Source organism: Ptychodera flava, chromosome 1 (assembly GCF_041260155.1).
Source record: "Ptychodera flava strain L36383 chromosome 1, AS_Pfla_20210202, whole genome shotgun sequence".
Taxonomy (NCBI): Eukaryota; Metazoa; Hemichordata; class Enteropneusta; family Ptychoderidae; genus Ptychodera; species Ptychodera flava.
In genome coordinates this window covers 22,341,221-22,365,489 of record NC_091928.1, presented here as the reverse complement: position 1 = coordinate 22,365,489, position 24,269 = coordinate 22,341,221, and the positions used below count along the sequence as shown (strand labels likewise).

General features: G+C 38.9%; 3 protein-coding genes across 3 annotated transcripts in view; 1 reads left to right on the top strand and 2 right to left on the bottom strand.

The window, feature by feature from the left end:
• Nucleotides 1–24,269, bottom strand: part of LOC139133031 (SCY1-like protein 2) — a 429,639-nt gene that overhangs the window by 304,861 nt on the left and 100,509 nt on the right. The gene's annotated exons all lie outside the window — the stretch shown is intronic.
• On the bottom strand, nt 6,004–8,970 carry LOC139132979 (gem-associated protein 6-like). Its single transcript, XM_070699320.1, has 2 exons — nt 8,745–8,970; nt 6,004–7,104 (listed from the first exon to the last, which is right to left on the bottom strand). The coding sequence occupies exons 1-2, from the start codon at nt 8,936–8,938 to the stop codon at nt 6,735–6,737; spliced, it is 564 nt and encodes a 187-aa protein (XP_070555421.1). The 5' UTR covers nt 8,939–8,970; the 3' UTR covers nt 6,004–6,734.
• Nucleotides 13,587–23,129, top strand: LOC139145787 (protein angel homolog 1-like). Its single transcript, XM_070717173.1, has 3 exons — nt 13,587–13,650; nt 16,338–16,936; nt 21,062–23,129. The coding sequence occupies exons 1-3, from the start codon at nt 13,587–13,589 to the stop codon at nt 21,149–21,151; spliced, it is 753 nt and encodes a 250-aa protein (XP_070573274.1). The 3' UTR covers nt 21,152–23,129.

The window sequence follows — 24,269 nt, the reverse complement described above, 5'->3', positions numbered from 1 at the left end:
TTGTTAAATGTGTCGTCTTGTAAGTTTTCTGCTGAGCCTACTTTTTACCATAGTCTAGATTATGGGCTGCCCTTGGAAAGACAATTTATTTGGCTTTAAAATGACATATTGTAATATGCTATATCTTCTATAGTTTTTATGAAATAGGACCAAACCTTACCCATACCCCAAAGTTTTATGTTGTATATTACTGTCAAAACTAGCATTTAATTTCGATAAATTCTATAAAAAAGGGGGTTGCTCAAAATTTGGTGAGAAGAATGGGTTACTCAATTTTTTTTGTGCGAAATAAATTGAAACACCTCTCATATTGCACCTTTGCACACATCATCATTGCAGACATTCTCAAAATTTTCGATGCGAGAAGGGGGACTCCCCCCTCTAGTGCTCTCTCCTTGGGGTATTCTACCAGTTTTACTAGTAACAGACAAATCGAAAACACATCTCACATGGGCAAGACTGCATTATTGCATACATCAATTTCTCATTGACAAATTTTTCACAGGATCTAGGGCAAAACTGAACTGTTGTGAATTCATCATTCATTATCACAGAAACATATATTTTCATTGACTTCAGTGCAGTAACCATTTTGACATGTAACCATACTGCATTCAGGCTTTTCATTATAAGCTATAGCAGCTGGAGAAATGACACAAGGTCACATATTTTCCACTCCTGCATTTTCTTTGGTCTTCAGTCTTAGGCAAACTGAGAACTGTTTTTTACAACTTACTATATTGCATTTGTTTGGTTGTTGAGTATTGTGACTCAAACAAATGTAATAAAAACAGTTTAATGTAATTTTCAACTATATTGCATTGTTTGGTTGTTGAGTATTGTGACTCAAACAAATGTAATAAAAACAGTTTAATGTAATTTTCAAACAATTTTACAGAGTGCAAAATAAATTGAAACACCACGCGGATTGCAACTTTGCACACATCAATTTCTCAAAGTTTTTCGATACGAGAGGGAGACCCTTCTCGTGCTCCCCCCTGCGGTGTTCTAACAGTTTTACTTAATAAAAAAAATACAAAAACACCTCTCAGATTGCACCAGACTGCACCATTGCACACATTGATTTCTCCAAATTTTCGCGCAAGATAGGGGACAGCCCCTTCTGACACTTTCCCCCTCAGACTCTCGCGTGTTCTCCCCCTGTATACTTTCAAATTGTTCCCTGTCAGATTTGCTAGGGAAAACCCTGTAATGATACCCATCCAAGTTAAACAATACTATGTAGTTGAAAACTGATTTCGTATGGGATTCACGGAAAAGTGTTGACTGTATTACGTTCCATGTACTCGCAGGGCAAATATTGTATAAGATGTCAGCAAGGACTTACTGAATATTTTAACTGTGAGGTTGGTACAAGACAAGGTTGTATGCTCAGTCCTTTTTTATTTTCACTTTTTATAAATGAGTTGGCAAACTATATGAATAATGAATCTACAGGTGGCATTTACATAAATCAGGATTTCCCATCACTAGGTATTCTCATGTACGCAGATGATGTTTCTGATGCAGCTGAGTCGCCGATTCGACTACAGCGCAAATTGTGAACACTGGGCCATGGAAGTAAACTTGTCTAAATCAAAAATTGTTGTTTTTCGTAATGGAGGGTACTTGAGAGCCTATGAGAAGTGGAGTTTTCATGGCGAAAAAGTTGAAACTGTGAAACATTACAATTACTTGGGATTGATTTTTTCCTCCAGGTTATCCTGGTCCCCTGCAAAAAGAAATCTTGCTGCAAAAGGTGTAAAGAGTCTCTACTCAATTCAATCTGTGATTCGTAAACTCGGGGGAATGTCTATTGCTAGCGCTTTCAAACTATTTGATGCAATAATTGTACCGGCTGTTTGTTACGGGAGCGAAGTGTGGGTTTTGAATTTTCAGAATGTATTGAGCGTGTTCAATTAAAGTTTTGTAAATTTTTATTAGGGGTTAATAGCAATGCAAATAATCAAGCTGTTCTAGGGGAGTGTGGGAGGTTACCATTATGCTGTTTTTATTTTAAACGTTGTATCATTTTTTGGTTAAAATTGCTTGAAATGAACGAGACTAGATACCCTAAAGCTTGTTACAATATGCTTAAACGTTTAGACGATGCAGGTAGAACTACTTGGGCTACACATGTCAAAAATCTCCTTTTTAGATATGGTTTTGGAGTTGTTTGGTTGGACCAACAAGTTGGAAATACACAGCATTTCTTGTATTTATTTTCACAACGAGTAAAAGATTGTTGTCAGCAAGAATGGCATAATGAAATAATAATGTCACCAAAATTAAATCTCTACAGTAAGTTTAAGTCACTACTTGAGCCTGAGAAATATTTAAGTTGTCTTAATTCTTACGATAAAAGCGTTTTGGCTAAATTTCGCTGTTCAAATCACAAATTAAATATTGAAGTGGGGCGTCATTTAAAATTTCCATTGCCACAGAGAGTTTGCATGTATTGTAAAAATGTTAAGTGTATTTCTGTTATTGAAAATGAATTTCACTTTGTATTTATTTGCTCTTTGTATGATGATATCAGAATCAAATACTTACCCAGAATAGTAATTGAACATCCATCAGAAGACAGACTTGTAGAAATGCTTTCAACACAGAGTGTCAATAGAATTTGTCAGTTTTCAATTTATTTAAGAAAAGCTTTCATTAGACGAGAATCAATTGTTTCTCCATTAACATAAACATAATTCACTAAAATACTCTTTTTTGACTATTTTGCTTGTTGTAATGTATTGTTTTCGTTATGTATCTTGTGTCACTGACCATCTCCTTTTTGTGTATATTTCGTAACAAAGATGTACGATGGGCCGAGGCCCTGTACCGAAATAAACTGAACATGAACATGAACATGAACTTTAAGGATAGAAAATGTATGTCTGCCCTGGGCAGCTCTGATATATTGCCGCCCTCAGGGCAGATAATCAGAGCTGCACTCAGGGCAGATTGGTAGATATACACTATGCAATACTTTAAGGACAGGAAATGTATGTCTGCCCTGAGGGCAGCAATATGTCTGAGCTGCCCTCAGGGCAGACATACATTTCCTATCCTTACAGCATTGCATAGTGTATATCTGCCAATCTGCCCTGAGAGCAGCAATATATCTGAGCTGCCCTCAGGGCAGACATACATTTCCTATCCTATTTGCCCTCAGGGCAGACATACATTTCCTATCCTATCTGCCAATCTGCCCTGGGGGCAGCAACATCTGAGCTGCCCTCAGGGCAGACATAACAGTTGCTCAGTGACGTCATTGGATGTTGTGCACATGTTTACTCCGCTCTGAACTGCCCTGAGGGCAGCGCTGCCCTCAGGTCATTTTTCAGTTGCACCTTCTGCCGCCTATTGACATGTCTACCATAGAACTGGCATGTGTTCATTATTTTTATCGAATTGAATCTGGAAAACTGCATTATCTTGGTATCCGAGTATGACAAATATATGTCTGTAAAACACTGTTTTGAAATGACATGTATTTATCGACCTTATACTTAGAATTATCTGAGCCTTTTATCTCCCAAGTTAGTGATAATGACAAATGACAATATCACACAACAGAACATGTCAACATAAATTTAATTCGAAAACAAAGAGTATAGGAAATATTTCAGCGATAGATAGTTGTAGGTCACAATGCAGAGTAGCTATATATTATATTATTTATCTGAAAATATTTATTATTATTTATCTGAAAATATTTAGTATCTAACAAACAACCTGATGGAATCATGTTGATCGTTTTCAAGTTTCATGTTTTCAGGTTCCACAAGACACTGAGAGCAAATATCAGTATACACATATTGACTGGCTATGAGGGCAACAGCATACGTCTGTACCCCGAGGGACTGTGAGTCACCCCCAAAAACAGTCTGTTTTTGGGGGTGACTCACAGGCCCGAGGGGTTAAAGACGTATGCTGTTGCCCTCATGCCAGTCAATATGTGTTTTGTAACACACCTCATCCGTAGCCATGCATAAGAACGTACTATACACAAAACTTGTCGCATGTAGGTCTATGATGTAATATGTTTGAGTGGTTCAGTGAGAAAAAGTTTTTCCTAAAAAGACCGCAATACTTCTGCAAAACGTTCAATTCACCTTTGATTATAGTTTTTGTCCGTATCGAGTCCTTGTTGGAAACCAAAGCATTCAATTCTTCTTCAGAAAGTAGGATAAACCAAAAAATTTCTGGATTATAGTTTCGATCGGCCGCAGACGACATCTTTGTTTACATTCCGGTCCGCGTTCGCGTCAAATATCGTTTTTGACGTCAGCGGGCATCATTTTTCGGAACTGATGCCTGGCAGGCAACAGTTCAAACAAATGATGCCTGATGACGTCGTTTACGTGGATCAGCACAAAAAGAACGCATCCCACGTGACTATCAATTGGCGAATTAGAATACAGACTGCGGATGAGGTGTGTTACAGATGAAAATGTACTCGGCCAAGAAGAATTTGTCCTCCCTGAGAATACAAACATGGACGCTGATGAAATAAGTAAAGTGTGATATAGTAAGACATAGAGTCACTGATGTTCACAGAGTTGCCTCACACTTGACATTGGAATTGAGATATCTTTGCGTTATATTGCTAATTTCTAGCCGTAGGAATGCACCATATTCGTTTGCCAAGGTCTCTTGTCCGGGCAGCTGAATGCTTCCCGAAATCAGAGTCGAAGTAACAGATCCGTGCAAGATGACGATGGGAACGCCCATGTCATTCACGCTTGACGGAGGCAACTTTGGACCGAGTTCAACGATAGCAGGCCTGTGGACTTCGTGTGATGGAAGGCTTAGTATCGTGAGCACAATTTGTGTTTCAAAAACGATACTAAATTTCTAAAATTTTACCTTTGTTAATTTTGTTGTTGACGTGGCGTCGTTGCAATCATCATCATCATCATTACAATCATTGTAGAGCGACGATATTGAATATAAAATACCTCACAAGGGTTTTATTCCCCGCTTGTAGGATTGTAGTCACGATATTTAATATCGTGAGTGTTTCAATACAGTAAAGCTTGAACAAGGAGAGAGAGCCATATGTACGAATAATGTTGAAATCTTATAACAGCTGTCTGAAAAGCAAAACATTTTGAACTCTAGTGTACATTTCTCCATTTCCTGAATGTTTCTTTTAAAGTCAACATTTTTTCATTCAGTTCTGTTTGATAGATTCCTGTTGCTAATTGGGCACACATAGATCCTCAAAGATGGGATTTCGAGAGACTTGTTGCCGATATGAGAATTATAAGCGAGGCTGTTGATGACGCCACCATGGACAGTGTGGTGTTGGCATTGATGTGAAGGCTGCAAGTTAGTCCAAAAACGATATTTTGTTTTTCGAGCAAGAGAACTTCAGAATCAGTTCCTGTTTTTGACGATTGAAGGAAATGTGACATTTTCTGAGATTACTTGAGGTGATTTTGCTTCATTCTTCGGATGATGACTCCACGAGTCTAAGAAATGGACGATTGAATGAATATTCCAGAGTCTATCCGTCGTATATTCTGGTGTACGGCAATTTTTATGGACACTTCGAGAACATTTAACCACAGGGTGTTGTCTAAATGTCGTCCCCAGGGGTGGGTAGGTGTTTCGTTGTATTGCTAATAAAGATATATTCCACCAACCTTTGGTGTTTTGGTCTTAAACTTAGCACTGCCCTTGACAATCTTGTGTTAACGTTTTATCAACATGCTGTATCTATTATCTGATGAGTTTGAGTGCCTAATTGGCCAAAGTAAGCAAGGGTAAATTACTAAGCTGTGGACGCTGTCACCAGATTATCACCGGATTAAATTTGACAAAGTCAACAACGAACGCGCCAGTAAGTTTTGCGTTCATTGGTTAAATTCAACAACAGACAGCTCCAACAGATATAAATTCCACATGAGTAAATCAGTAAAAAATTTTTTATTTATTTATTTATTTATTTATTTATTTATTAAAAAAATATTTATTTATTTATTTATATATTATTATATTTAGCTCCTTGCAAACATACATGCAGAGTATGGCATGCAAACATCGCTAAGTGTCAACAGACACTCTGATAGCCAATCTACATTCTCCTCTACTATTTTTAACAATGCAAAACAGTAATGTACAAACTCTCCACCCACACATGGTCATTCCACTATACTGGTAAATTGACACTATGATCTGACACGTAAAATGTTGTGAAGGAACTGAAGACGTTTTCAGGAAAGAAATTACATATGTTAATGACCTGGAAAGCACACACAATCCAGAGAGGTTACAAGACAGCCAGTATTAAAGAGCACCTCATCTTTCAGCTGCTTTCTGTCAAAGTATAAACATTACTGTGATGTCATAAATTTCTCTGCAATTTTAGGTTTTTGTTGCTGTTTACCGGCATGCTTCATGTCTCGATGTCATCACAGAGTTTGCATCAAATACACAAGTACACCAATCTTTAGGCTTTATCGTGCCACTGACTTTTAACATCATAACTCTACTTCCTTCAGATAAATGCAGATGTTATTAAGCCATAGCTTAGTCCTCCCTTTTATATGAAGTCTTTCCAAGAATACTTGGATATCACATCAGATGTGCCTGACAACAGTATGGCCATGTTGTGTAGTCACACTACAGTAAGCTTGGTTTCCTTCATGAAAAGCTGGCAACACTAAAACTTGGACCCCAGTTGATGTTATGTCATACTACGATAGAACTCCAGTATTTTTCATAGTTAATCATGATTCAGGTTTTGCTCTAATCAATGACTGTATGCGTCCAAGTATGATCTCATTTGTACTGATGCAATTTTCTGCAGCATATGGAGGTTCAATAAAAAGTGCTTCAGAGATTGACAAACAGTTGCCATTATATCCAGACTCTGTCACTGGTATTCTATTTTTTTCCAGCCATTCTTTGAGGTTAACTTTCCTTTTCTGGAGTTGTCCCTGAGTGTAGATGATGGTATTGTCTCTTGCAAACAGTCTGTCTAGATCACCTTGATGAGTATTGATTTCACTGTTGAGAACTTCAATGTGTCGTACTGCATGCCCCATGACTACAACTATTTTGACAGCCATATCTTCACCAAACTGGGCCAGCACAAAACTGAAAAGAGAGCATTTACAAAGAATTTCATTAAGGGCAATATTGTATGATACTACCAATACCATTGTGAATCATGTTTTTCCCATAGCAGGCTCATGCCACCTTTAGAGCAATGATAATGTTAGGAAACTTGGTTATACTATATGCATAATGTCAGACTCAGCAAATTTGTCAAGATCACGGTCAAAGATACGGTCTGATATTGTGATGCTTTTTTCTTTTGTACCGCATTATATATTAGCAAATATAATTTTGATCTGACACTTTGTCCATGAAACCCTTGTTGCTAGGTGACATGAAGCTAGAATATGAGATGACCTGCCATATATTTACCTTATAGTTAACACAAATTCATTGGGATTGTATATATATATGCATTTGAGGGAAACAATTGGAGTATCATGAATACACTGGAAACTGGAAGTTGGTAAAAATATTTGCCGTATTTTTGGCGTGAAAACTGTCTTCGCCATCACTTCGTCTTCCATTGGACACATATTGAACCAATCTTTTTGAGACTGGGGATTTGGCCAGATGGTTTTGTCTGTGGCTTCTCTGCTAGGTGACTGGGTACCATACGTTGTGAGTTCGTACCCTGTTGAAACCACGATATTTTCTATCCTGGGTTGATAGCTCTGCTGGTGGACTTCCCCGAGGCTGTCTTTCGCCCAGTTTAAGCGATGTATTCATTGCTTCGCTTCGATAAAGTTTGTGTGCGATGTATGATAGTGAACGTACGAGCATGTGAGTGCTTCACGAACTCTACAGCATGTGGAGAGGTCACAGTCAGAAATTGTAACAACATGGCTTGGTTATTGAAACAATCTTTTTGAGATAGGGGATTTGGCCGAGTGGTTTTGTCTGTGGCTTCTCTACTTGGTTACTGGGTAGTAGTACCGGGTACCGTACATTGTGAGTTCGAACCCTGTTGAAACCACCATATCACCACAGGCATCAGAGAATACAACAGGAAGTGGTGGTCATAGTTTGAGCACACTGCAGTTTCTCCTGTGGTTTGAGTTTTCGATAAGGCTAAGCCGAACGACTAAGGTAAGGCATTACTCACAAATATGGGTAGGGGCTGGAGGAATTGCGATTGAAATCTGAATTTATTTTAAATCCCCTTGAAATCCCACCCGTCTACACGATCAAAAATGTTATTCACTGTTATAAATGAGCAAACATTTATTAGATGGGTTGTTCTGTTATTGTTATTTATAAACAATTTGAAGAGGTACATGTAGTAGCTATATTAAATTCAGTAAATTTTCAATCAGATTTAAACTCTAAAGCTAAAATTTAGCTCTATGGTACTTACTACTGTGGAGCTAAAAAAAAGAGGTCCATGCTAGTACCAGGCATGGCCAACGATTCCGACTCAGTGGCCGAGGTAACGATTGGCTGATTTTTCCTGTGTTCAAACTTTCCAAACACCTGCACAGGCGCTCCGATTTGCTTCGGGAAGTCCCTATGATACAAGGGTCCACAGGTGTCCGGAGTTGCCGGTGTACATGCATAGAGAGCATGTACACCGGCAACTCCGGACACCTGTGCAAGGGTCAGTATCGGACGAGGGCTTCGCGAATAGACGATCGAAGCGCCTGTGATATACTGCACGCAAGGCAGCCAGTGCACATTACCTGTTTGACACAGGGTCGACTGTGTGCACCCATCCAACATGAAATTTTCCGTCCACATCTTCAACTTTAACTTCTTTGTAAACGAGTGAACGCAAAGCACGAGGATTTTCCAGTTGACTTATACTGATTTCGTGCGTTGTCGGGGCAACTGCAACATTGCACTCGCTGCTGATACAGGTAGCCATTTCACTCATACAGGAGCGCCACCAACGACGGTACGGGCAAAGCTTTAGACGATGCTGAAGTTAGACTCGGTTTCGGATTCAGTTTCGGATTCGGTTTCGGATTCGAGTGACTGAAAGAAATTTTATATTTTCAGACAGTTTAGTTATACTGTGGAATACTTTATTTTCACTTGAAATTTATTTTCATTACTTTCGCCGGACCTGTTTTTCTGCTACAATAAAATCCAATCAGACTAGACAAAGTGAAAATAAGACAGTGAAACAATGAAAATCTGTTTCCAGCTAAAATAAATTCCAGTGAAAATAAAATAGTCTTCAGTACTTTCGTATGAAAAGATAAATACTTGTCGTCAAGAACAAGTTTTTACTCGATTACCTACCAGCATATGTAGTATATATTTTAAAGCATAAATTGTGTGCATATGTTCACAATCAAAAATAAAAAAATTGAAATTACAGAAAACTTCGAAGCACTTTAATTCGAAATTGAAAGGAAGTGTCGAGCAAGGACAACGACATTTACAAAAACATTTATACTTTGTACAATGTGTGTCACATGGTATAATGCTAATATGATGTTTTACTTTGCTGTTTTGGTTGAAGTTGTTCTGCATAGATTTCATTTTGAATGTACCATACCAAACCTGGACAAAACTATCAGTTAATATGTTGTATAATAAAGATTACATTGAATGCATTTCTTTGTATTGTGCGAAGTACTGTTAGCTTGAATAGTCTAAACTGCATAATACCCATAATTGCTCATGAGTTGTAACTTTTGACTAATTTTCCTGCAGTTTTGTTTGGTGTATTCATGCACTATAGTTTCTTGCTCTACTGCCTAATTTTTTTTTTGTATTTTAAACTGTATAAATTATGATTATGTGCGAAACATTTATGTCATGAAATATATACAACATGTGCGGTAAGGTGATCTAGTTAAAGTATCTCCTTGTGTATATCAGTTGTTATCATATTTTCGAAAAAATAATAACATAAGCTGGAAATATAAAACTATTCTCAGTTATTCGAATCCGAAACCGAATCCGAAACCGAATCTGAAACTGAGTCCAACTTCAGCATCGTAAGCTTTAGAGTCAAAGGTCACGCACATCATGGCCGGCGATAGTACACAATTTCAGTTCAGGAGAGGTGAAAATATTGTAAATGTCTAACGAGTCATAGCTCCCCACAGAAATCAGTTGCCGTTGGATTGGTCCCTCAAGCCGTCAGTCATGCCAACTGACTCCAGTCCAGGAAAACGATGTGGAAAGCGGGTTAGGCAATCTTCAGATTTGGATGAGACCGCTACGAAGCAAGGATATCATTAGCTGCAAAATTGTAGCGCTACGGTGAGGCGGTCGGTGATTTTTGGTTTTTGCTAGCTGCAATAATGTAGCCCTTGGTTGGTGGGGATTGGGCTTCTGTCGTGCGGCTCGCGCCTTGCCCCAACCAGGGCTACAATTTCTCCCAATACCTGCTCGTGTAAAAGCTGCAGTGCGGATCTGCACTGCATGGTCCAGGCACACACGGGGCCGCATTATCAGAGAATCTCTCCTTACCGTGTGCAAATTTCACTATAATCCTGTTCTCTGATAATGTTAGAATCCTTGTAACCCCTATCGATGGTCAACTGTACTCCTTGCAGCTGAAAAATGACAGTTTAATGACTCGGGCGCGAAGTCAATTCAAACTTGACCTCCATCGTTGAACTCAGCTGACTAGTACCATTACATTTTAGTGGTGGCAAAAGGTGTGAGGGAGTGAATGAGCATGCTTACGGGTAGCCCTACGAGCCCTACGTTGCCTAGAGAGCCAAAGCTAGGCACTCTCGCCATACTCGTAGGATTAGCTTATGGGAGTGAAAGGATGGGTAATTTTCATGACAATATGTAACTCTTGGTGAATAAAGAGAGATACTTTTGCCGAAGTTCAACTACGCATTTTAATTAGTTCAATAAATCCTCTGCTGTATCTTCCCAACTTTCTCAAATATTAAAGTTACGTACTAGTTCAATAAATCCTACACGGGAACGGGTCATTTAAAGCAGTGAGAGCTTAGTGCCCATGCACATTGTTCAGAGGCGCGTGCCTAAGTTAAACTCCATAACTAGTTCAACTTTCACAACTAAGTTCAACCATCCACCTTCATGGTACAACTACATGATCAAGATGCCGCTGTTGTTCAATGTGGAAAGAGTGGTTCCAAGCAAAATCTGTTCGCTGAAAAGGTCACAATGTGTGAAGTGGGGTGCCAAAACGGCATTCTTGTCCATGACGGCGTGACTTTGCACAATTTTTTTAATCGGCCTTACCATCTAGTATCAAAGTTTGACATATCGACGATTTCGGGATTACTGTGAAATCGCCGATCGACAAAGGACGAGAATGACTTGCCTTGTGCCTCAGCACGCTGCGTCTGAGAAATCGCCTATACTTACCGAATATTTATCGGCGATTTCCGGACTCTAGATGATACTACAATGACTAGCCTTGTGCCACGGCACGCCGGGTCTGTGAAATTGCCGATATTTATTTATAGTTTAACTATACTTATACTTTGCCAAATACTTTGCTATTTGTATACTACACGTAGGTATTTTACTGTTTTTGTACGGTCGTAACATTTTTTATCTTAATAAACTCATTACACAAACGCGGATTACATTCCAGGTTAATTTTCTCACAGGACGTTTATGTAGTCTCGCTTCGAACCATAGTGAACTTTACAGTGTGCATGATGAATTCAGTATGGAAATAGGGTCAACATAGGAACGACTTCCTCCAATCTGATTAAAATCAGATGTAGAGTACAGCGACGTCTTCTTATGCGTACGCGGTATTCTCTCGCTGTCGCGTAGTGAGAGGCGACAGCGAGAGAGTACCGCGTACGCATAAGAAGACGTCGCCGTACTCTACCTTTGATTTTAATCAGATGGAATTCCTCCATCCGTTTGTTCATGACTACTTCAATAATGCAGTGTTTATCAGTTTAAAATTTCGGCATTTCTTGTCTGTCAACATACATCTTTATGACGTAGTAGGCCGGGTTGTATGAGGATTTCTTTACATCATTTTCACGTCTGTGCTTTTTCATGGATACATCTTTCTCTTTGTAACAAATTCCTTGTAATCAGCATGTTTTACATACCTGCTTTGATATTGAGCTCAACAGTTTTTGAATAAATCTAATAAGATTTGAAGCACCGCAACGAAGACTTGTCCCTTTATTATTATTATTATTATTATTATTATTATTATTATTATTAGTAGTAGTAGTAGTAGTAGTAGTAGTAGTAGTAGTAGTAGTAGTAGTAGTAGTCACAGTAGTAGTAGTATCTAAGCTTCCCATTTTTACACAAAGTTGAGAATGTTCCAGACTAATTAAAGTCATGTCATGATGAGTGTGGAGGGAAAATGACATACATAACATGATCAAAAACAGAAGTGGACCAAAAATGGACTCCTGAGATACACCACACCAATCGACAAAACATGAGCGTGTACACCTAAAACTAACATTGACTTCTTCCTGTAAGGTATGATCGAAACCACTTCAGTGACAAATCAGAAAACCTGTACACAGAAAGTTCGCTCAGCAAAATGTTATGATCAACGATGAAAAAATCTTCACGTAAATCTTCATCCATATTCTGTAAAAGTATAGACCCTGGTCAGTTAACTTGACTAAAGCAATGTGACAAGAGTGATGTTAACGTTGTCTGATGATTGTGAGTTGTGACAAAAAGATTAAATGCATAAAACTGTAAAAACTAATATAAACATGTTTTTCTAGTATTTTAGGTAGAAGAACTGGTAGGGGGGAGATAGGCCTATAGTTGTTGACATCACTCTTAGAGCCTCCCTTATGAATCGGAACTATTTCAGCACATTTGAAACAGTCGGAAATTGTACCACTATAAGCTTCAAGATTAAAAAGAGTTGCGAATATATGTCAGACATTTCACCACTTTACAGCTCTGGCCAAGCGCTAGTCTACTGGCTCGAACTTCGCTACTAGATGATACTAGAGTTTGTTAATTAGGCGGGTAAATATCCGATATATATCGAAGATTTTATAGCCTTAGAGATCTATATCGTATAGTATAGTAGCCGTAAATATCGATTGGATATCTTATAATTATATTGCGGTGTCCTCTTGTTGTCAGAGCATCTGTATAAAATGACAAAGACCAGACGACAGACTTTGCATGGCGTGAATATCTCTTTCACTTCTTCAGAAATAAAGATGGCAAGTTCTTCAAGTGGTCACTGGTCTCTCTTTGCTTTCAGCGATAGTTGTATTCTTGCAGTAATTGAAAAGGAGCAAACGGTCCTATGACCTTTTTACAATCCTTCGAAAAGATAACGTTAAAATAACAACTACTGCCACTAGCGCGCTACTGCTAATGCCACCGTTTTCATTAGTCCCTCACACCTGTCGGCCACCCCTAAAATGTAATGGTACAAGTCGGTGGGTACAGAGTTCAACGACGGCGGTCAGGTTCGAATTGACTTCGCGCCTGAGTCATTAAACTGTCATTTTTCAGCCGCAAGGAGTAAAGTTGACCATCGATAGGAGTTACAAGGGCTCTAACATTATCTGGGAGCAGGATTATGGTGAAATTTGCACACGGTAAGGAGAGATTCTCTGATAATGCGGCCCCGTGTGTGCCTGGACCATGCAGTGCAGATCCGCACTGCAGCTTTTACACGAGCAGGTATTGGGAGAAATTGTAGCCCTGGTTGGGGCAAGGCGCGAGCCGCACGACAGAAGCCCAATCCCCACCAACCAAGGGCTACAATTATTGCAGCTAGTTTTTGCGACCTCGCTCACCAGTATCGCTACAAGTCCGATGGCCCTTGGGAGTATCATATAAGCGCGTCCGTACTCGACCAGGCGTTTTGATGTGGAATGCAACATATTTACTGCATTTGGTCGTACCGATTTATCACTACTGAAGACTAAACAGTATACTGCACTAACTTTGTCATTTATGGGGTTTGGAATTTGTTCAAACACGACGATCGCGTTCGAAAAACATTGAGCGTGGGGCGTCGGTGTTTGTGGGAGCCGCCATTACCAGAAGTTGGTAATGACGGCTCCCAGAAATGTTTCGGAACGCGATCGTCGTGTTTGAACAAATTCCAAACCCCATAAATGACAAAGTTAGTGCAGTATACTGTTTAGTCTTCAGTAGTGATAAATCGGTACGACCAAATGCAGTAAATATGTTGCATTCCACATCAAAACGCCTGGTCGAGTACGACGCGCTTATATGATACTCCCCAGGGCCATCGGCCTTGTAGCGCTACTGGTGAGCGAGGTCGCAAAAACCAAAAATCACCGACCGCCTCACCGTAGCGCTACAATTTTGCAGCTAGGATATCATTTGCCCCACTCCCCCAACACAACCAGCAAAGGGAGTGGTAGGGCTACGGATCCGCAGCAAGGATATCATCAACAAATACATTGAGAGATGTGAGCCATGGCAGTGTAAGAGAAGTATTCAGGAAAAAGTCCGCAGAAAGTAATTTTGATGATGAAAGGAAAAGATCAAGTGTTAGTCCAAACATTGAACATTCAAAATCACCATTATTTGACCAATCACCATGGAGACGAAGTGATGAAGATGACTATCATGTTCATATTGGATTTGTGCTCTTCGGATGATGGACAGAATGAAATTACAACCTATCAAAATGTGAGAACAAAGTGATGGTGGAGAGTCAGATGGTGAGTGTGGTATCAACTGTACCGGTACATTGATATAACTTTTCATTTTATTTTTATAGTAATCCTTGCAGAGTCCTGAGGCCTTGATAAAATTACCACAGAAATACTTTGTCCCAAAATTATAATTGAAATTTAAAACAGTCAGTTAACAGGGCATGCTTGGCTCAAGTGAAGATGAAGACACAATCTAGGGATACAAAATACATGGATTTTGATAGGGTATTTACTTAAGACAGCGTTGTACCCACCTAGCTATGTACCGGGTAGTCCTCCGAACTCTGTAGATCTCTAGCAATTATGTGAAATGCTCTGTCCTCAATTTTCACTATAACCCATTGTTAGTAATATAATATGGGTAAAATGTGATATTTAGGGGTATTACACGAAGTCTGGCCAATACTGCATCGTATTCAAGTGATGTGTCTGTATTTTGACGAGTTGCGCAGCAATTAGTCAAAATGTTGACACATCACGAGAATACGACATGGTATTGACCAAACTTCGTGTAATAATCCCTTTATCATACATGCATACTTTGGTTATGACTGTTTTCCTTTGAGGACGTCCGAAATTAGCGATGAACTGAAATAGACCTTACTTGCTCCTCGTTGTACTCATATTCGGAGTGATGACAACCGTATCACTTCTTGATATTATTCCGCTATTTGGCCATTCCACTTCAAGGGAGGGTTATGGTACACTTTTTATAGAGCAAACAATTTAAATTTTAAGATGTCAACACGGGTTTCACCATTTTAAGAATGTTAATGTCATCATAGCAGTGTGTTGTGTATATGAGTCAAAGACAAGCCAAATTTCATCCTTGATTCTATGAGTGACATTACAGCATGTCATAATTTAGCAGTTTCCTTCTCAATGTACCACATATGTACAGACATGCATACATTTCCTGTGTAAATGACAGTGTGAGTACATTAAATTGTCATATCTTTGAAGATTTACTCAGTCCCTGCACTCACTGTTGTATTTTTCAACCATTTTCTGTCTCAGCCACAGTAAGCCTACACAGTGCAATTATTAATTACACTTTATGACACTGTATAAGTACAGTTAATTCTATAAGTTGATTTGGATAGTTTCCTTCTTCAGAAAACTTCTTAAAAATCTCTGTCATCTGTGTCAATAATGTTTTGCTGTCTGTGTCAGAATTCCTTTATGGGAATATTCCTGGGAAGTTCTACCTCTAAACCACACTAAAATATGTGAACTGAGAGAACGTATAAACTGATGCACTCTGTGTCTTTAACAGTAGATGTTTAACAATAGGAAAGTCACGATCCACATCTTTGTCAAATGTCTGTCTTTACATCACATATCAGACCAGTTTGATACTTGCTGTCGGAAGACTGGTCTCGCCACATTGCTCACAGAGGTGACTGCCAGAATGCACAGTGTTCAAACATTGCACATGCTGGTTTATAAATCTGTAGTCAGTGTACAGCTCAACACAAACACTTCAACTTCACAGTTTGCTTCAATGAGAGTTGTAATGGCTTTAACCATGTTAAACATTTCAATGCCCTGTGTTGTACATTAAATGGATCTCCCATCCACATACAACTGAAGTACTTGTAAATATAGTTATTGTGTTATCAGTATTGCAAGTTTCTTGTTCTAGATTTCACCGCCAGTCTCTGCTTTCTCTTTCAGGTTATGATGGTGTCTTCAAGAAACGACCAGGTGACAAACAAGATGGCTGTGTTATCCTCTATAAGAACTCAGTATTCCGATTGATTAAACACAAATTGGTGGAATATTACAAACCGGGTGTCTTTCCCCTTCACAGAGATAATGTTGGTACCATAGTTCTTCTGCAGCCAAGGGACAAAAAGGTAGCCAATCAGAAGATTTGTGTTGCCAACACTCACCTACTGTTCAATCCAAAACGAGGTGATGTCAAGCTAGCACAGTTAGGCGTACTATTTGCTGAGATTGACAACATTGCCTTCAGGAAAGTTACACATGGTGACGTGAAATACCATCTGGTCATCCTGTGTGGTGACTTGAACAGTGAACCATACTCTCCACTCTACAAGTTCATCAACAGAGGAAAACTTCAGTATGACTCTTTGACCAGGAGAGAAGTGTCAGGTCAACACAAAGGTCAACACTTGGGTTTTCTACCAATGCCGTTGTGGAAAGCTAAGATGGGTGTTACAGATACCTGTCAGTATGTCAACATTGTGGATGAAAGAAGAGGAAAGAAAGAGAAAACCAGGATAAGGAACTCAAAGACAGAGAACTTAAAGGTCAGTTGTTATATACCTACTCAGAAAGCACTATATGCATTTATATATTTCAATTACATGACACAGATGAATCAGCGGAAAGTTTGTGCTTGATTTACAAGGTCTGTGTTTGATATAAAGCATTGTACTGAAAATAATGTTTCCTGCTGCATGAATTGTCTATTGCTGCTGAGATGCGGATTGAGTTAATCAAGCTTACCGTATTTTACTGTTAGTACTTACAGTGAATTTCAAAATAGCTTGGAATTACAACATGCTAGGGTGATTAGAAAAACGTTTCTGGCGATAGAAAATAACGTGTACGCACTGTACCGAGCAAAAACCTATCGTTAGCGTTCTGTGCAGTTCCATTGACGGGAAATGTGACAAAGGCAAGACAAGAATGTTCTAACAGTCAGTGTACGCCGTACGGGTGAGTTTTTCAATTGGAACAGCAACACTGACGATGTTGACTTTGGCACAGTGAACGTCACATTGGGTTAAATTGTTGCAAACTCTTTCGAAGTAGAACGTTTGTAATGCATGCAGGAGGCGTCACTTTCTATCGCCAGGAACATTTTATCTTATTGCCCAGGCACATTATAATTCCAAGCTATTTTGAAATTTACTGTAGTTGTTGAATTTCTTTTGTTCCATGACATTGACAAGCCCTATGTAACATTTGATAGTTGATAAAATATGCTTAAAGGAAACCTAAGTCCAGCGACATTGACCGTTTATCCCTTCCCAAGTCACCCTTGAATAAAATGCAGCTCAAATTTGCAACATAATTGCACGCGCCGACGACTACGGAGCGACGAAAAGGGACATTGAAGTAGACACATTTATGGAAATGAGCTCGGAATTCCATGGGCGCGAAAGGGCTCATGGGAGGAGCGTGCGTGACGTCATCGGCGATACACGAACGTGTGTAGCAGCCTACCAAAGCATTGGAGTCTATGACTGCAGCAGTGCAGTTCTGCACGTTACGACTCTTTAATGCTCAGTAGCATGAAAAATGATTAACTGTTGTTCAGTTGAGTGCAAAAATCACTCAAGGAAGAACAAACTGAGTCAGCTTTTATCGTCGTCCCACAGAACAGCTTTTTCGAAGACAGTGGCTAAAAGAAAGTCGGGCGAGTTTAAAATCTTTAAAAGATAAAAAGTTATGTTCTACTTCTTTCATGATGATTGTTTTATAAGGGATTTCGGGATTCTGATACCGATACAAGATTATACTACACAATGCGGTTCGTATCTTGACATGCTGAGTCAGCCTACTATCGCTGGTTTTAACCAGATAAATATTAATTGGCGATTTCGGGACTCTAAAATCCGAAGACGGAAACTACACAAAGCGTCTCTTATCTCGACAGCCCGGGTCTGCGAAATCGCCGATATATACCCAATAAATATAGGCAATTTCGGGACTATCCTGGTAATATTGATATAACAAGATATACTGGAATGACTTCTCGCCTATTGTGTCTCGGCACGGCGGGTCTGACAAATCGCCGGTATTATATTTACCCGATAAATATCTGCTAATGCAGACGATTCAGTGTGACAGTTTCGGACGACCTCGGTTTCGAACATTTAATGACATGCTGTTCGTTGTACTCACTTCGCTCTGTATTGATAGTGTTTTACAAGTCATGTGACAGCATATTAAGTCAAGTGACGCTGTTGTCCTGTTTCGGATATTTTTTCAGTAGAAGCTATTTCGGGCTACAAACTTAGCCACACCGTTCGATACAAGGTGTCGAACGCAACACACAGAGACAGCCCATGTCGATATTTAAGCGCCATACACGTCGAAATAAGCTTATAGTTGCGTCGTCCATGGATTAGACGTAACTAATTTATCACATATTTTTACAAACAGTTTTCTAAATACATCGAAATTGAAAATCGGGGTTTGAAGTTTCAAAATATCAATATTTAGCCCCTATAATCACATTCGAAATACGACGTCCGATTACTGCGATAGCAGTCCAATTACTACGCACTCAACATGGGGTCAACAATTTGGCAACTTTGACCCCCTGAATAACACTTCCGTCCTGTTAACAGTTTGAGGATAAGCACAATAAAGTTTCGAAGGATATGGTAATAAGATTTCGCAGTGCTCGTCATTTATGAAACGGCTTTGAGCGAAATCTCACTACCCTGTCCGAAAACTGTCACTAGATTTACTTGCACTGTGTGGTGTCGGCACGCCGGGTCTGCGAAATAAGATATTTATCCGATAAATATCGGCGACTTAGGACTTTAACTCTGATACTAGACGATACTTTGTCACATTGAGGGTAAATGTCCGATGTATATCGGAGATTTCACCACCTAACAGATCCGACTACCTCTGTCCGACTCTAAGTTAAAAATAGCATCCATGGCCGGTAGTCAAGAATACTGTATGTTTTACATTATTAGATTTATTCATGCACGAAATACATGTTTTACATGCAAAGCATTTGTTCATTAAATGTCCACACGAACTGTCGGGACTTCGTCGAGAGGGCCGATTGGATATCACCGTGAGTTTGGGAGGCCTTGCACGAATTACATTCTGTACAGGTAATATTTTACTTGGCGATCGATCGGGACTTGAACAGAGGACATATCGGACATCATCGGGAGTTTTGGCTGGTCTTGTATGAAATACATTCTTTACAACAATAGACGATACTGTTTTTTTTAAATAGCGGGCAAATATCCACTATATTGGAGATTTCATCACTTTGTAGATCTGAGTAAGCCCGACTTCCTAAGTTCGAAACGAACTTCGAAAAATAGACGACACTATAGATTTGTCGAATCGCGAATAAATATTTTCCGATACATATCGGAGATTCGCAACCTTAAAGATCTGGCCAAGCTCGACTTACATGGTAACACCATGGACCCTCGAGGGTCTATGGTAACACATACAATCAGTCAATCCTTCCGTATCATTCATGAACCAAAAATTAATTTTAAGCGACTGGTAAAGAAAAACTATGTTTTAGAAACGTAGCGTTGAAGGATCGCAGGGTCACTCAGTCTCTCCAATTCAGTTCGGGGTCTGTACAAGCACAGTGACTCCCTTCGTGGAATCATACACAAAACGCAAACAACCAAATATGAACGATGTGTGGAGATGCTTTCATGATATCTTGGTTCAAATTAGTATGGTTTGATTTCAGTCGGGGAAAATTAATACTCGATGTCAAAAATATCGCTGTCCGAACTCTCCATAGTCGTCTTACAAACGCGCTGAACTGTTTACAGAACTCCTTCAGCTGCAAGCTACAATCGTCTGTATCGCCGATGACGTCACGCACGCTCCTCCCATGAGCCCTTTCGCGCCCATGGAATTCCGGGTTCATTTCCATAAATGTCGTCTACTTCAATGTCTCTTGTCGTCGCTCCGTAGTTGTCGGCGCGTGCAATTATGTTGCAAATTTGAGCTGCATTTTATTCATGGTTGATTTTGGAAGGGATAAACGGTCAGTCGCTGGACTGGTTTCCTTTAATAGTACCTGTACATGTAGTTCATGTACATGCTATCTCACATACAAAGGTAGAATGTGCCTTGGTGACTCTCAAACTATTGCAATTCTCTTCTTGACTACCAAGAGGCTAATTTTAAAGCCCTTGGTGTAAGAAAAATTTTCACAATCTTAGTTTTCTGAAAATCATACATTTTATTTTTTTCTAGAAAGTTATCTAACGCAAGGATGACGGCCTTTTTGGAATTTCAGATATCAGTAATTTTAAGTAATTTGTTTCTCAAGTACCAAACTTTGCACAGTGACCCCTGATATTTATTCTTGATTTGCCGAGAGTAAGGTTGAAAGTTTCAATGAGGAACATTTTGAGGTGCATAGTACCCTAACCCTTTAACCCCAGTTCCCTGTATACAGGTCCAACTTTACCATCGAAAACAATGGATTTGGGACAAACCATGGTGGTGAAAGGGTTAAATGGACAATTCATGCTTCCAAATGCATATTGCTAGAACAGAGACACAATATTTGAATATGCCTTGCTTTCCGAAGGATCAACATCAAACCCAAAAATCAAGTGTGAGATACAGAATGATAAATCTATGAACACCACACTTTGAAATGAATGACATTGTTTCACTCTGTGTTTCATTCGCAGATGATAAGGATAACAAGACTGTGGAAAAGGAAGATGGCTGGACGGAAGTCACGTCATCAAAACAGAAGTGTGGTTTTAGTAACACCATAAAGCACTCCTTCACCTTGAAATCTGCATACACACACCGTACTGCTGATAATCAGTATGAAGTCTCTAGATAGCATAAGAGAACAAACTGTACCATGGATTACATCTTCTACTCAGTAACTGGCAATATTGGAGATGACCACAACCGCAACTACTCAAGACATCATCAGCATCGATGTGAAGGAAAGCTGAAACTTCTTGCCAGACTTTCATTGTTGTCAGATTCTGAAGCAACTCTGATGGGTGGTCTGCCAAACAGGAACAACTCATCAGATCACTTCTCATTACTTGCAGAATTTCTATTGGTAAAGGACTATCGGTAGAAAGGACACTTTGCAAAGATAAAAATACATATAACTATTTGTTGGTATATTTTCTTATAATCCCTCCATGCTAGGGATGTATGCAATAGTATCTACAGATTGAAGACATGGTACTGTGATATTGCGCAAGTTTAGCAGTGAACAACAACTGCCATTGTAGATTGTACATAACAAACACACAGCAATGTTGTGGACATGAAAGAACGCCAATGACTTTCCTTCCTGTGAAGGTTTTAGATCGACAAAGTCACTTCACTGAAAGAGCTCCTGCAGAACTTTAAAGCTCAATTTGCTGATTGTTTTGAAAGTTGATCTACATTTCATTGTTTGTGTTCTGTCTGCAAAATACAGTGTCTTGTGCTATTTCTCAAGTCATATCACTGTTTTTGTTAAGGGCGGTAAGCAGGTCAATGTTACCGGGGGTCCCCTTGGTATATCAATGCAATCAGATGTAGGGACAGCAGCAGTGTTACCGGGGTTCCAAAATCATTTAGCAGTGTTCCCCTTGGTATATCAGTGCAGTCATATAGGAGTTAGCAGAAATGTTACCAGTGTTCCCGAACTATTTACCAGTGTTCCCCAACCTTAGCAAAAACACTGTGTCAAGAAATCAAGTGTTCAGCTTGACAACAAAGCCTGTATGTGTTATGTCAGATATTTTTGTTTACAATTGAAGTTACCGGTAGTGTAGACCAGCATTAATTTGTCAGCAATAACACTGTGTATTGTAAGCAATGCATTGTGGTGGCAAAGTTTATTCTTTGTATTTCAATGCACTTTAGAATGAAGAATAGGAAAGCATATTTATTTTATGGAACAAAATGAAATATTATCAAACATAAAAACTCTTGTCCCTGTCAGTCGTAACACTGCATAAATATCAATTTTAGATCAACAGTTCTCTGAACACTCATTGAACCCTTTTGGTCTGTACCTGTCTTTAGTTTTGTCAGTTATGGTTTTCTGAGAAACTGCAAGTACATGTATCATTTGACCCTTTGAGCGCCAAAGTCAACTTTTGTCACCTGTACAAAATATACCCCAGTCAATTTTTTTCAGATTTTTGCCAACATTTTGATTAAAAACTGTAGTCAATGAAATATGATGTCCATTTTGTTCAAAATTATCAAAAAAATTACAGGAAAATTCATAAAATATGGTAAAATGTTACACTAAAATTTTGGTGGGAAAAAATATGACACTCAAAGGGTTAAGGGAAATGTCACTGGTTTTGGCTGTTTGTATATCCCTCATCACTATCACCGACGTGACTTGTCAAATGAAAACAGTGAACCTGACAGGTGTACATGTGATGTACTGGTAGATGTCATCACATGAGTGGTGAAGAAATTTTTGACAGTGTTCAAATCATGTGGATTACTGCATGCCTTGACAGAGAATGGCAATGATGCTTGTTGAGTTCTTGTCATGTCAGTGAGAGTTGCAACAGGACGATGTACTCTGGTGAAATGGAAACACTTTGTTTTGTTAATTTTCTACCTTTGAAGGAGTCATAACTGCTTAGACAAATGTCATATCAGTGCAGTTGAAATATTGAATACATACCATAGATATTCCCATTGTTTTACAGAAATCACAACGTATATGCTGTATGTTTTCTGTTACCGACACCAGACATGATGAATATAATTTATCATTACAGGTCAGCAATAGGTTTCAAACCTGTCCAGCCCAGCATTAGTGAGGTATTTGTTGTGTATTGAATTTCTCAGAGGGCAAGATGCATGGTTAGAGAGGACCCTGATCCAAGGTATCAATAGGTGTGAAATATTTTAATAAAGAACAAATCAGCAAATAAGGAATCGGACAAGACAAAATCTATCAGCAATGCTTTGTATGTTGGGAATTGAAATTACATGACTGAAATAGCTGTGAAGTTACTTAAATTCATAGTTTTTCCCTGTCAAACCAAGGAAAAATAACTTCCATTGATGTCATATTGTATTTAAAATTTCTTTGGGAAGTCCTATTAATTTAAGGCAATACCGCTGTACAGAGATTTCCAGTGGTATGTATTCAAGGGCATTGACAAATTTCCAATCAAATCAAACACTATATTGATATTGTATGTTTTGGTGCTCATAGTATTGGATAAGCCAGCGGGCATCAACATTATTGCATGCCAGTAGATGTCCATGAAAGCTTGACTTTCTGTGATAGACTTATCAGCTAGGGTTAGACAGCCCTTCATGTGTATACTGGTAACTTGAGAGTGATGTGATGTACCGGTATGTGGCAGTGGAAATTCATGTAATCAAGGGCAGGCATTGTCAAAACATATACCAGTACTCTAAATGGGTATCAATGTTTTGATATTGGCTGAAGTTATGTGGGTTGAAAGGATAAGGCATTGTTTGTTTTTATGAAATGTGCGAATCTTTAAGGAGTTATTATTTGCATTGAATAAATTGATTCACTGAAAGGATAGAGTGTTGATTTGTTTATTTTTCAAATTTGGGAACTTTCTAATTACAGTGTATTTGAAAAGCAACCATTTTGTTTTGACAGAGCCATCCAAAATTTCCAGAGATTTCCTTTGTCATCTCTTGTAAAAACATCAGAAACACATTTGAAAATCCCATGTTTCCAAATTACAGCACATTTGATGTGATTTGCTGTCATTAAAAGGAAAGTTTTGTTTTGTTTCATCTTCAAACAATTTGAAAACTAAATCTTTCTCATTTGCTTGTCTAGCTGAACTTTCAGAAGAAAACAGTGCCGGTCACCTTTGCTCTAGTAATAACTAGGATGTCCCTGACGGCAAATCATGGCACCAG